The sequence below is a fragment of the Peromyscus californicus genome, unplaced genomic scaffold (genome assembly GCF_007827085.1).
Source record: "Peromyscus californicus insignis strain IS unplaced genomic scaffold, ASM782708v3 Scaffold_20__1_contigs__length_68692818, whole genome shotgun sequence".
Classification (NCBI taxonomy): Eukaryota; Metazoa; Chordata; class Mammalia; order Rodentia; family Cricetidae; genus Peromyscus; species Peromyscus californicus.
The window spans coordinates 6,390,449-6,404,992 of record NW_026294503.1 but is presented as its reverse complement, the minus strand read 5'-3'; the positions used below and the strand labels follow the sequence as shown (position 1 = coordinate 6,404,992).

General features: G+C 48.9%; 1 protein-coding gene across 3 annotated transcripts in view; it reads right to left on the bottom strand.

Annotated features, from left to right (window-relative positions):
* The window catches only part of Baalc (BAALC binder of MAP3K1 and KLF4), a 76,141-nt gene extending 62,011 nt beyond the window's left edge, over window positions 1-14,130 (bottom strand). The window contains exon 1 of one of the 3 annotated variants that reach the window (XM_052747716.1): window positions 13,471-14,130. In XM_052747716.1, coding sequence (XP_052603676.1) covers window positions 13,471-13,630 — 160 coding nt within the window. In that variant the 5' untranslated portion in view covers window positions 13,631-14,130. The remainder of the gene's footprint in view (window positions 1-13,470) is intronic. The other 2 variants (XM_052747715.1, XM_052747714.1) reach the window with 2 other exon arrangements.
* Window positions 14,131-14,544: the final 414 nt, after the last annotated feature.

Genomic DNA, 14,544 nt, shown 5'->3' with positions numbered 1-14,544 from the left:
CATGCATGCAAAACACTCATGCACAGAAATTAAAACCAAAGGGAAGAGAAAAAGACAGAAAGGAAGAGAAGGAAGCTATTAAAAAATATTGGCCCAGAATAACAGCGCTTGCCGTGCATTTAAAAGACTGTTCCCTCTGCTAGTCTCTGTGACTGCATACCTATGATTCCAGTACTTAGGAAGGATGGGAATAGGTCAAGGATAATCTGGACTCTGGTCTACACAGTGGGACCCTGTCTCAAAGAGAGAGAAGGGGGAAGGGGAAGGAGATATTGTTCTCCCTGTGACATGAAAATAAAAGCCAAGGGTCACAGTGGGAGCAGGTTTTGCAGAGGTCACATGATTGAAGACAATGTGCTCTTTGAGGGCCAATGGGATATAGAGGAGACCTTCACGTAAATAGAGCTGCAGACAGGGTCTCCCCACGCATTGTTACAACAAGGAACAACCTTGCCTGTGAACTTAGCATCCTCTCCTCTACTCAGACTGGAGGAGAGGATGGCTAAACTGTTTTTAAAACTCTGAAAATAAAGATCGCATAATAGATGTGGGAAACAAAGGCCCTCACTTCAAAATAAGAGTACTGGAGAGTCAGCAGCAAAAGTGAGACATTTATTTTCAGTTCTACAGAAGCTGGGGGTGGGGGTGGGGGAGTGGAGGTTGTCTTGGCAGCGGTCAGCCTAGACAAACAGCAAAAATGACTGGCACACCAATTTGTCACAAAACAGTGTTCTATTATTCCTGATCACAATCCCCGCCTGTTCTTCCCCATCGGCTGGTAGTGTAGAGTTAGTCTCTCCTACACGTCTAACACAGTCCTCATCCCAAATTCCCCACCCTCTGGGGGCTCAAGATGCCCCCCTCTTCCTGACACATGGGTTCACTCAGGTAGCAAACTGTCTGTAACTTTTCTGTCTTCTCAAGACAAGGTTTCTTTGTGTAGTCCTGGCTGTCCTGGAACTCACTCTGTAGCCCAGGCTGGCCTTGAACTCGGAGATCTGCCTGTCTCTGCCTCCCCAGTGCTGGGATCAAAGGCGTGCGCCACCACGCTTGGCTGGCTTATCTGTAACTTTTCAACATGAAATAAAATGAAAAGTCCCCAGGCAGGCAGTGCCAGCCGCTTAGCCAGGGAACACAGGGGCCTAGTGCCTCCTGCTTATCTATGAGTCTCTGACGAGCTCTAAATGCACCTCGGACTGAAAATGGACCACAATGACTTGCTTCTTACATAGGGGACAGAGAGAGTCCACGGCAAGCATTTGATCTCTTTTGGTATTCAGAGAAGAAGAAAACACAGCAGTGAAGCCGTAAGACGGGGACCAGCCTAACAGGGAATTAATGCACAGCGTCACTCATCTCCTTCCCCAGTGGTGCCCGCAGCTCAGACACACGGTACAGGAAGCAGAGGAGCAGGAAGACGAAAGACTCGGCATGGTAAACCCAAACAAGCCTGAGAAGGCGAAGTGGAGAGGTCCTGGGTGATAGACTGTGTGGCCAATGCTGAGACTCCGAGTGTCCTTGTGACTGGGTTAATTCTTCAGGGACTCCCATCCCACTAAAGAAGAACTGAAGCCCAAGTGGCTGAGACCTGTGCGTGAGGTTCAAGGTCTCACGACTAACACCTGCAGTTAAATTCAGATTCCTTAACTACATAACTTTGCGGTTTCCAGCAAAGCAGCAAGGAAGGTGCTGGGTGAGGAAGGAGAGCTGTGAGGGCTCAGGGTCATGCATGGTACACAGAGGTGCTGGCTTGGTAGCAGAGGGAGGAAGTGTGGGATGCTTAAACAGAAAGACGTCATCTGTCTGTCTGTGTGGTCCCCTGAGTGTGACTGCATCAAAGCACAGGGCAGTGGTTTGGAGAAGATCAGTAAGCGCTAGGGTGGATCCAAGCCACAGGCATCTGGCTAACAGCACTGACTCAGCTTAGCTTAACTGCCCACTAAAATGCCTATGCAGACATCAAGAAAAACCAAAATGCACAGACAGCATCACTGTGAAGGAAGGCTAACTGGACCCAGAGTCTGGGGCACTTTGCACCATTTGTACAGCAGATGGGGCTTCCAGCTTTGATTCCTTACACGAAAGTCTCATGACCAGACATGGCATTCCACACCTGCCCTGTGGCACCCAGAGAACCAGAGCTGGGAATGGATGGCGTTGTATGAGACAGAAGAAAGAATGGCTAACCTGCCTGACCTCATGGGCATTTGAGACTCAGACATGGTTCTGGTGCCTCCAACTATACCCCACTCCCACGCAGAGGCTGTGCTTGATAGTTTTATGTCAACTTGACACAAGCTAACGTCATCCTAGAGGAGGGAACCTCAATTAAGAAAATACCTTCACAATGTCAGGCTGTAGGCAAGCCTGTAGCGCATTTTCTTAATTAGTGATTGATGGGGGAGGGCCCAGCCCTGTTAAGGTTAAGATTTTTCTTTTTATTTAGACAAAAAGGGGGAAATGTTGTGGAATATTACTTTAACTATGTAAAGGTGCGTTACATTTATTTACGTTGTGGAATATTACTTTAACTGTGTAAAGGCGTATTGCATTTGTTTATGCTGCATTTGTTTAACAATGTAAAGATTTGTTACATTTGTTTCACCCTGCCTGCCTAAGGCACCCGATTGGTCTAATAAAACACTGAACAGCCCATAGCTGGGCAGTAGAGGGATAGGTAGGGCTGGCAGGCAGAGAGAATAGGTAGGAGGAGCAATCTAGGTTTAAGAGGGAGAAAGGGAGAAAGAGAGACACCCAGAGCCAGGCAGCCGCCAGCCAGCCAGTCAAACATGGAGGAAACAGGAAAGCAGGACATACAGAGTGAAAGAAAGATAAAAAGCCCCCAGGTAAAACAAAAATGAAGAAAAACAGGCTAATATAAGTTATAAGAGTTAGTGGGACAAGCATAAGTTAAGGTCAAGAATTCATAACTAATAATAAGTCTCTGTGTCATAATTTGGGAGCTGGTGGTCCAAGAAAGCCTGCTATACAGCTGATTGTGGGTGCCATCTCTGGGCTGGTGGTCCTGGGTTCTATAAGAAAGCAGGCTGAGCAAGTCATGGGAGCAATACAGTAAGCAGCATTCCTCCATGGCCTCAGCATCAGGAAGCAGGTTCCTGCCCTGCTTGAGTTCCTGTCCTGATGTCCTTCAATGATGAACAGTGATATGGAAGTGTAAGCCAAATAAACCCTTTCCTCCCCAAGTTACTTTTGGTCATGGTGCTTCATCACAGCAGTAGAAACCCTGAGACAGAGGCTATCATGCTCCCATATCATAGACTGTACCTCCCAGAAAACAGCTGGGGAAAATGTAAGACAGCGTGCCCTCCACTGCAGAGCATGGAATGGCTATATACAAAGGATTATTTATTATAAGGTATACCTAGTTCCACACATTTTAATTGTGCATGTGTGCATGTGTGTGTGCGTGTGGGCATGTGTGTGCATGCGTGTGCATGTGCATGTGCGTGTGCGTGTGTGTGTGTGTGTGTGTGTGTGTGTGTGTGTGTGTGTGTGTGTGTTCGTGCCTTTAGAGACCAGAGATGTTGGATCCCCCTGGAGCTGGAGCTACAGTTTGTGAGCAGCCTGATATTGGGGCGAGCTGTCTAAATGGGACCTGTGGAGGGGCTGCACCGTGCTCCACTCTCAACGTCTAAAGCCGTCTCTCCAGCCACCACTCTCTTAATTTTTACAAGGAATGTAAGTTTCATTGAAATCAGAAAACTGTGTTTTTCTTCCTAGAGACATTCATCTTTAGCGGGACCTGGCAAGTCCCCAAGCACCCCTTGCAATGCTGCTCTCTGGAGATGGGCACACGTGGGCCACCAAAGCACGGGAAGGGCCACGTTCAGTGTCACAGGACTCCAGGAAGCCAGCCCTTAGTCACGGAAATGCTGGTAGGAGGCACCCACGAAGGGATCCATAATATAAAACAACAAAACACCGAGCAGATGGGGGAGAGGAGGGCTTGAAATTCCTGCTGGGAAGTCGCAGTCATGGTAGGGTAGATGTTGCCCAGCGTTTAGAAAAAAAAAAAAAGGGAGTTGGGTTCCCATAAGGCTGTTCTGCCTTCCAGCATGTGACCTTGCTCAATCTGTTAACCTCACCTAACCTCAGCTTCTTCCTCCTGAAAACAGCAACCCAGATCTAAAAAGCAGAGGGATAGACACGATCTTGGGAGGAAACAGGAGGGAAAACGCCGGAAATCCTCTTACTGTGTCCAGCGTCCAGTGTCTGTGTTCACATATTAGTAGGAGTTTACTAATGCTGTTGTAACAAAATACCACAAACTGCTCAAAGATCAGAAATCCATTGTCTCAGCTCTGGAGACATTCAGAAGCTCTGGGCCAGACACAGAAAGGCACTGGGCAGATTCAGCCAAGAACAACCAAGTTTACTAATGAATTGCACAGATACTGAAGGAAGGTGTCCTGAAGGAGGATGCTGAAGGGGTCCAAGCATGAGGAACTTCTGAGAACAGAAGAAGCCAGGTAAAGACCCTTGATGGTGGAGAGAAAGCTACCCTATTCGGCCCCTATCCACCAGGCCCTACAAGTGAGGAGGCGAGTAGGAATGCTGTTGCACCCAACAATGGAATCACTTCAATGTACAGCTGGTCAGGTTGGGATTATTTTACCTAGTGGCCAACTTGTACTGTCTAGGGGGTCCTGCTCAAGTTTGCTTTTGAAAGGCACACAGCAGCAGGAGAAACCTCGGACACAGCAAACAGAATCAGCCGGTAAACCAAGGCTTTTTAAGGCGAGGAAACATGCTGTGGAACAATCTTTTTGTACACTGTGAATATTTGTTGCTCTCATTGGCTTAATAAAGGGCTAAATGGCCAATATCTAGGCAGGGAGAGGTTAGGTGGGGCTTGCAGACAAAGAAAAAGAATAGTGGGGCAGAGAAGGGCTGTTGAATATAAATCTTCCTTTTTAGGAGAAATGATGGGTGACATTGTTCTATATGCTGTGAATATGTGTTGCTCTGATTGGTTGATAAATAAAGCTATTTATCCAATGGTGAGGCAGAATAAGGTTAGGTGGGACATTCTAACTGGAGAGAGATGAAAGAGAAAGACAAGGCAGGGAAATACTGCCAGCCACTGCCATGAGAAGCAACATGTAAAGGTACTGGTAAGCCATGAGCCACATGGCAAAGCGTAGATTTGTAGAAATGGGTTAATTTAAGATCTAAGAGCTAGCAAAAAGCTAGCTAGCAAAAAGCCTGCCATGGCCATAGTTTAAAAATAATATAAGCCTCTGTGTGTTTACTTGGGTCTGAGCAGTTGCAGGACCAGGTGGGACACAGGAATTTTATAAGTGGCTGTGGGACCTTTGTGCTGGGTGAGCATAGGAAAACATCCAGCTACAGAGGGCAGGGTCACCAGCCAGATGCAGAGAAAACAGGAGATGAACATGCTGTGCTGAACAAAGGTACTGCCATGTGGTAGAGCATAGATAAGAAATATGGGTTAATTTCAGTTGTAAGAGCTAGTTAGTAACAAGCCTAAGCTATTGGCCAAACATTTATAATAAGTCTCTGTGACAATTATTGGGGAGCTGGCTGTCCTGACAAAAACCCCACCTACAGAAACACACACAGCAAGGCACACAGAGAAAAAGACCCTCTGCTTTACAGAAGGTGGACTCAGGAAACTGAAGCCCTGTCTTCTTGAGGGCTGAGTTTTTTTTAAAAGATCTTGGGGAGGGGTCTTCCTCTCCTAATTGGGTTGGTCAGTTTAAACAAAGATAAGGACACTCATAGGTCCACAAGTTTGAGGTACACAGGTTCTAGTCTGGCCTTGAACTTGTTGGACAGGTCCACAGGCAGGGGTGTTATGGGGTACTTGAAGAGTAAAACTCCCCAGAGGCCTAAATAAGTTGAATAGAGTCCTTATTAACTGCCAGCATGCCTGTCCCAAGCAGATTAGTGGAAAGCAGCCTCAACCTCCAGTTGGTTGAATTTTCAAGGGCAAAACCCACAATTGTGACATAGACAGAATGGCAGCTCTGGACATCTGCAGGAAGCAAGCATTGTTTACAGAAGCAGAGAGACAGCAGTTCAGTGGTCCAGCAGTTAACCTTTAGCTCAGGGACACATTGTATAGGAATGGTTTATGGTTGGCTCAGAGACAAGTTTTAACCAAGACAATTTTACTACTTAAAGTATTCTTAGGAATGCTGTCATGAGATGGTATAACCATACTTCAGTAGCCCACTAAAGGGGAACCCCACTGGTCGTGGGGGACGAAGCCTGCCAAGCCTTTGTTTTAAGCTACCAGGGTTTTATCTCGGGAGGGTAAGGAAGGAGCCAGCCATTTTGGAAGCTCGCCATCTTTACTGTCTAGTTGAGGCCCCTCCCCCATCCATCTGTCTATTGAGAACTCCGTCAGCTCCTTAGTCCCTCAAAGGGGCTGGACAATGCCATGCAGCCATGCTGACACTGGACTGTCAGAGCAGGAACGGCCATGAGAACTTGGACTTCCTAGAGGTGTATAAATTGCTTGGGTTTGTTGTCACCTGTTTCTTGTACCATTTACAAAACAAACAAATCCCTCCTAATTAACAGGTTTGGCTGGAGAGATGGTCTAGTGGGTAAGGCACTTGCCAGCAAGCCTGAGATCAATCCTGGAAATTCACAGAAAGGGAGAATGTAGTGGGTAGCTGTTCCAGCTTTGACCTGGAAGTACTACCCCCAGTGAGGCTTCAGGTAACTGTCACACCTGCCTAGGACTGGCTCCTGAGGTGAGGCCGAGACAGGAGCCCTCAAGAGCCGGATGTGCTGGCGCTCTTGGTTCCTGGTGATCCTGGATGCTGGATGGGAGACCAAGCGGAGTTCTCCAGAGAACCCAGCTGGACTGCACCTCACCTCTCCCAGATCCTGTAACCAACCCCTTTACTGGCTGTAAGTTACCCCAAAATAAACCTCCTTTTTAACTATGTGGAGTTGCCTTGTTAAATCCTCCAATGGGGAAGGAGAGGTCAGATTGCACAAAGCTGTTGTCTGGCATCCAGAGGGTCCTGTGGCATGGATACCCATACACATCATGCATGCTCTCACGCCCACAACAATAAGAAGAAAAATAAAAGCTTTCTGTAGAGCAAAAAGAAATATTTTCTTACTACGCAACCAATAGTAGGCAAGAACCTAAATATGATGAGTAGACGGAAGTGATGAGAAATAACATCTTATCTGGGGTCTACAGGGAAAGGGAACACATAAACTTTTTAGATTATCCATCCAGGAGAGCTCCGTCACCAGCCTCGCTCAGCCAGGCATCACTTATCTAACCTAACCAGCACCCTTGAAGGTGGCAGCTGTGAGTTAATCATTAGTTAAAGACAGAGGCACCAGTTTTAACAGGCGTCTAGAAGGGGCTGGGGCTGAGGTGGGAGGTTTCATGCACAGGAAGACCTAGGTTGGGGGTTCTCCCCAGGACTGTCCCTCTCAGGACATCTCTTGGGGAAGCCAGGCTGCCTTCCTCTACCTTTCCTGCTTGGAAGGAGCCGTGGGAACACCTGCTTCTTTGGTTCTTCTATGATCTGTGTACACAGTAACTCCCCAGGCTGAACGAAATGCTTAGACCTTGAATTTCCCCTGCAGCATGGACCACGCTGACCTGGTTGACATTTCTGGGTTGGTCTTTCATTTATTATCTACTTCTTGAAATAAAGAAACGCGACTTACTCATCTCTGTGCTGAATGTCTACTGAACAAACAGAAGAACAAATAATCTTCCATCTTCAGTCTATAAACATGGGGAAATGAAGGCCTAGAATGTTCTCTTCATAGCATCATCAAAGTGAACAAAAGTCAACAGACTTAAACAGTAATTTGGAAACCACTAAGATGAATTTTTACAATAAATGCAAACATCCAAACTGGGGGTTACTTAACACAGTTATGTTAGTGCAGAGTCACAGGGTTGGGAGGGAGTCACTCATTTGATGTTTATTGAGTGTCATCTATATTCCAGTTACTGTCCCAAGTGCTGGGTCTATAGCAGAGGAAGCATAATGTTCCTGATGCCGCAGAACTTCAGTTTGATTAGAAAGAAAGAACTATGGGTTTTAACTAATCACGAGCTTTCTGTGAGTCACCAAGGTAATGTGCCAACAAGAGCAGACAAAGTCTCACCTGATTTTTCCTGTGCCAGGAGAGGTGCATTCAGAGGCCGCTTCAGAATGTCCCTTGTGTTGTCCTACGCAGCTAAGCAAACATCAAGAGCCTAGCTCTAACCAAGGTTGCTCATGTCAAGGAAAGACTTGGATGGAGTGAGTAGTGCTTTTAGAGAATACAGTCAAGCCCCGAGAGTCAAGAAGATGATTACAGTATCGCACATCTGACCTGGAAGAACTGTAGCAGAAGACCCACGGCATCTTCCAGGATTGAGAGAGCTGTTTATGCAAGACATGACCCCACAGGACTGGTGTTCATCAGGTGGAAATCACAGGAAGTAGGAAGAGTCTCAGAGGAAGGTGCTCTGCAGAGGAGGAAGCTTCCTACACTAAGGGGGATAAGACAGAGGAACGCACTGTCGGACATCAGCCTGGATCATCAAGAGATTAGGCTAGACTCTGCATCCCATTAACTGCAAAATCAAGGACTCTAAAACCAACCCCCATTCACTGGGGTTATTGAAGAGTGCTTGCCACCAGAGAAAGCTGGATCCCAGTTCTGGGATAGAGAACACTCTCAGCCTCTTTCCCTGGCTTGTAAACGCAGGAGGCAATGGTTCCTGTCTCATCCTTGTTGTACACATTAAGTGGGGTGATTTACATTAAATGTCAAGAACAGTGCCTTCAGAAGCCATCAGTAAATGGTAGCTAATAATAATACTAAGTGTCTTATCTGGCTTCTAGCTTATTAAGGTAAACCATTTGCCCAAACTCTCCAAAGTGTGATATACTAGCACAATTATTTGAAATTATAAAGAACTACTTGAGATAAATTTGGAGCATTTTACTCTCTAAATAGATTAGAAAATTTTGTGGGAGACATTTGAAATTTTAAGGAGAGACTGGCAATGAAGTGGAAACGGGACTGAGAGGGTATCGGTGTGTGGAACAGCGGCACTGGACGGGTCGTGACAACCTCAGGAGACTCGCTCTCCTCGGAGAGCCCCCCTCCCACAATGGAAGTAAAACAAAACAGTCCAGCAAACCGGTTTTATAAGAATCAATCCACACCAGACCTATTCTGTTTCCTTCTGCAATAGTGTTGGAAATCCGGGCAGGTGAAGGGATAGCAGCTGCTCTAGTTCAGCTAGATCTTCAATCCCAACCTACCGAGAGTGGGATCTAAAAACTCACTTGCATTCCGCTGGCTGCTGGAAACCTCCCAAAACAGGAAGCAGAGCCCCAGGGTCGGTTGTCAGTGAGAGGAATGGGGGATGGGCAAGAAACTCAGTTGTGGAACTGGCATAAAAATACGCCTCCCACCACCCACAGTGAAGTGCGGATCTCTTACACAAATGCTGAGGGAACGCTTGTCATGTGACACGCCCTCAGTCTAGGAGACAGGTGAAAGCTGAGCATCTGAGGCTGCTGTGCTGAAATGGAGCGTCTCAGCACACACGCTTGTGGAATTGTGATGTGGGGAGCCTATGGAATCTTTAGGCTGGTCCAGAAGTTTCCATGGAGTGGGTTAAGGTTAGGGGAGAGCTTTTTTTAACAGAAGCTGTGGGATCAGAAAGACACCTGACTCAGGTTGGGGGATGTCCAGTTGCAAAGACTACAAGGAAGAGAGTAAACAGAAAATGTAGGACTAGCTGAGGTAAGGCACAATAGACCGGGTGCCTGCTCCTTAGGAAAAGCCCTTTATCAGTTGATGCTCAGTCTTCTGGAGAATCCATGGAAGGACCCAACCTTGCGTCACCTACGCCCTAAGCATGGAAGACAGAGAGGAGTTGGTCCTACAGTTAAGGCTACCAAGAGAAAGGCAGTTCCCATTTGACACGAAGGAGGAGGGACCAGGGCCCCAGGAAGAAGGGAGTCTTGAGTTCTGAGAGAACTGGAGGTACATGGTTGAGGAAGTTTCCCGATGGGGACAATTGATCTGAGAGTCCACGTGCCCTGGACAGATGACCTCCAGGGTCTTCTCCAGCTCTAATTCCTAGAACAAAGGCATCTTGGTTATTTTGCAACATGCAGTCCTGAACCCAGCTCTTCCATTCGGCTGCCTCCCTCAGAAAAGGATTGTTATAGACAGAGACTGCCATTCTGGTTCCCTATAGGGCACCTATGGGTCATGGGGTTGGGTTCATTAGAAAAGCTCCCACAGGGGACACATGGGGGCGGGGGGCTGGGAGGAACAAAAGAGTGGAGAGTCCTGGCCCAGGGTGGAAGAAACACAGTAAATCTGTAACTTTCTCAGATGACCCAAGCTGACTAAAGATGATTGTTTCCAGGATGCAAAACCACGGCAAACAAGCCCCTCTTCAGTCCCCACCCAATACCAGTGCACTCCATAAAACCTAGGTTCACATAACCTCTGACCTACTATTTGCCCTGCCTACAAGAGATGCTGGGACAAAGGTGGCATGGGAATGACTAAACAATGACTGATCTAGCTTGAGATCCATATGATGAGCGGGAACTCACCCCTGGTCTAGCCTGGAGGGCCAGGACTCAGAGACTAGATAGCCCAAAGACCTAGATAGAACCAAACATGACTGGTTTAAAAAAAAAAAAAGTCAATGAAATGATTCATAACGATATTCTGCTATACTCATAGACTGGTGCCTAGCCCAATTATCATCAGAAAGGCTTCACCCAGCAACTGATGGAAACATGCAGAGACCCACAGCCAAGCAATTAGACGGACCTCTGGAAATCCTGTGGGACAGGAGGAGGAAGGATTATAGGAGCCAAAGGGGTCAAGGACACCACAGGAAAACCCAAGGAATCAACTAACCTGGGTTCATAGGGCCTCACAGAGACCGAACTGCCAACTAGGAAGTCTGTATGGGACTGATCTAGGCCCTCTGCATATATGTTACTGTTGTGTAGCTTGGACTTCTTGTGGGGCTCCTAACGGTGGTGGCAAGGGCTGCCTCTGACTCTGTTACCTGCCTTTGGGACCCTTCCCTTCTACTGGGGTGCCTTGTCCAGCCTTAATAAAAGAGGAGGTGTCTAGTCTCACTGCAAATTGATATACCACGGCTAGCTGATATACATGGGGGGCCTGCACATTTCTGAAGAGAAAGGAGGAGGAATGGAAGGGGGAGGTTAGGGGAAGGGACTAGAAGTAGTGGAGGGAGGGGAAACTGTGATCAGGATGGGAAAAATTAATTAATAAATAATAATAATAAAGGAGTACAGCCCGATGATACCATGTCTGAAGTCTCGGGATCCTAAACAAAGATCTAGCCAAGCAATGGCCTGTATTCCAACCATGGGAACTGAGTCAGCAACGTGGGCTATTTAAGCTGCTCTGTGTATTGTAATTCCATATGCACAGGTAGAGAACTAATGCATATACCCACTACACAGTTCAGCACTGCTCATGCAAACTCTGTTCATTCTTGATCTTCAGAAGTATTCCTCCACGCTAAGACTGATTGAAATTTCTAGGGAATTAAAATGCTGCTGTCCATCTGAGACACTGTCCCTGGACTGGACATGACGCCTTCCTCTGAATGATACTGTCTTCAGGACCTTGTAAGGCTGTCCCTATTAGGAAAGTTTTCATCAATGAGTGGGCCTGTCCCATGCCTCACCTGTGGCAGGAACTAGATTTCATGATACATAGACTGAAAATAATGAGTAAGTGTTGGGAAAGACTTGAGGAACGTGCATGTGTTTTTAATCAGCCAGCCCACAGCAACTTTGATACCCACACAATAAACACACGCACACGCGTGTACGCCGAGTGCCACCAAACAGCTGTTCTTTGAAGCTGCGCTTTGTTCTTTGCAACTGAATCTTTCCAAGCGTGTTTCCTTACAGTGCCTCCCTGGCCTTGGACTCTCCAGAGAAGTATGACACTGTCTCAGAAATGCTGTCACAGCTAACATTTACAAAACCTTCAGAAGCCCCTGTCATCCTCCTCCTGACACTGAACTCAGCCAGCATGCCATTTGGGAAACTGCTGGATACAGCAGCAGCACACAGTAACCATCATGGTCACTGGGAGTCCAACAATTTTAAGACAAATCCAGCATTACCACAGTTTCCCCAGGCAAGCTGGGGGAGCTTATGCCTATCTCCCAACTAAGGGGTAAGGGGGTAGGGTAGGGGTGAGGGGCTGGAGAAGGAAGAGTGCTTGAGCTCAGGAGCTCAAGGCCAGTCTGGACAATATAGCCAGATTTTGCGTCCTTAAAAAAAATAAAAGGAGGGTTGAGGATTTAGCTCAGTGGTAGCGCGCTTGCCTAGCAAGTGCAAGGCCCTGGGTTCGGTCCTCAGCTCCGAAAAAAATAAATGAATAAAAGGAGCAAGTGTTGGTGTCAAGGGTGGGGATATCTATTCCCAAGACTGAAGTAATGCCAACACAACGGGATCAGGCAACAGGACTTAAAACCCAAATATTGATCTATGTAACAAGTGGAGAGGTTTTATTGCTTTTCCTTGTGATGTCACCAGCACATTTAGGGTCAAAAGGTCAGTCTACCTCAACAGTAGCTGCCTGTGTTTGTGAGCGTCTGCTTTAACTCAAATCCTGACACTTGTGACTAGACCAGGAACTTCTCTGCAGATCCCTGTCAGACTCCTGCGGTGCGAGGATTGACCTAGGTAAGAGCATTTATAGTCAAAATCTCTTATGTCTGGCTTCACATAAAGCATGCCAGCATCTTGGGATAAGGAGAGAAATCCTTCACTATGACATAACTGCTTGGAAAAGTGGGCTGGAGAGCAGCATTGGTGGTGGGCAGGCAGGGACTGTGCCCTGATCTAGGTGAGGAATTTGAAGCCCTGCAGTGGGGCTCATTCCCAACCGGAGGGATGAGGGAGGAGACAAGAAGGCTCCACCCAGACGATTCTGCTCAAGAGTCTTGTCCAAACACCAAAGGTGTGAGGGCCAGGTGGCCCAGTGGATGGAGAATCACCCAGTTGAGTACACGGGTGGCCAGAAGGGAAGCTGGACCAAAGCTGGGTAAAGGCCCACTAGCTCAGGTGGGAAACGAGGGGTGAGCTGAGGGCTAGGCTTGGGGGTGAAGTGGGCCGTCCTCCCACCCACCCCACCCACCCACGCCCGGGCCAATGCATATGCACTGACTGCCTGAGGCCAAGGAGTGCTGGGTGGCAGCAATGTAGAGGGTTAGCTCAGTCCTCTGGGAAGCTGTTCTCCTTGACCTGGCTCCCTGGGGCTTGAGTCTGCCAGCTGGTCAGCCGGCAGGTCCTACTCTGTCCCTCTGTCTCGGTCACCCCACCCGCCAGCACGCCGTGGGGCGCCCGGCTGCCCCGGGCTCTCCTGCAGCTCGGGCTCGTTGCGGGCAGCCGGGGCCTCCCGGGCGCGGGGCTCACTCACCCGCGTGCAGGCCGCCCGCCTCGGGGCCGCTGTCGGCGGCGGCGACGCTGGGCAGCGCGTCCGAGTCGGTGTAGGTGAGCCAGGTGGACTCGGTCTCCCGGGTCCAGCTCTCGTAGTAGCGGGGCTCGATGGCATCAGCCCGGCTCCCGCCGCAGCCCATCCTCCCGTGCTGCGGGCGCGCCTGGCGGCCGCTCGGCTTGCGGCTGCGGCTGCGGCTCAGCCCGGGCGACGCAGCTCCGGCCCGCGAGGAGGCGCCCGCAGCGGCAGCGGCAGCGACATCGGTCCCCTAACCGCCAGAGCTGCTGCCAGCGCCAGGCTCCCCGGGCGCCCGCCGCCCCTCTTCTCCGCCTCCAAGGCCCTCCTCCTCCCCACTCTCCTTCCCCAGCTCCTCTCAACCTCGCCTCTCCCACCGGCCCGCTGCAAAGCCCTCCTTCAGTGCTCTGGGAGAGGCCATGCTAAGCAGCAGCACACAGGTGGTGGGAAGGGGGAAAGGGGTCCCTCTTCGGTCTTCAGGAGACCTCCTAGGCTCCCAGTCAGCCAGCCATCATCGGTCCACCCATGCACCCACCCGCTGATGCAGTCATCCACCTACCCATCCATCCTTCTATCAAACCATCTCGTTCTGGGTAGCTCTGAAGCTCACAGAAAGCCTCCCAAGTTTTCTGGACACTTGTTCTAAAAGCGGTGGATACACAGCACTAGAAAATTGGGGAGACAGTGTTGTCACCGAAAGTTAAGTTAGAGTCAGTGCCTGTTTACAGGGTAGGAAGCAGGCAGGGCCCACGACAATGTAATTAGACACTTGTCACAAACAACCCTGCCAGGCCTGCAACTTCGTGGTCTTCTCAGTTTTGTTCCCAAGAAAGCAAAACATCACCATGCGTCAGCGAGGACCCCAACGAATGCTCACTGAATAGTAATAAGACAGCCTCTTACAGTGACTACGTTCAAGATAAGAAGAGTCCAGTCTCAGGTGGAGGTCCCTGTGGACACTTACCATAGTCTGTGAGGCGGAAGGGAGCACCGGCTTGAAGACTCCAGACAAGGCCTGGGCTTGTCTTCCCTCTTGGTTGC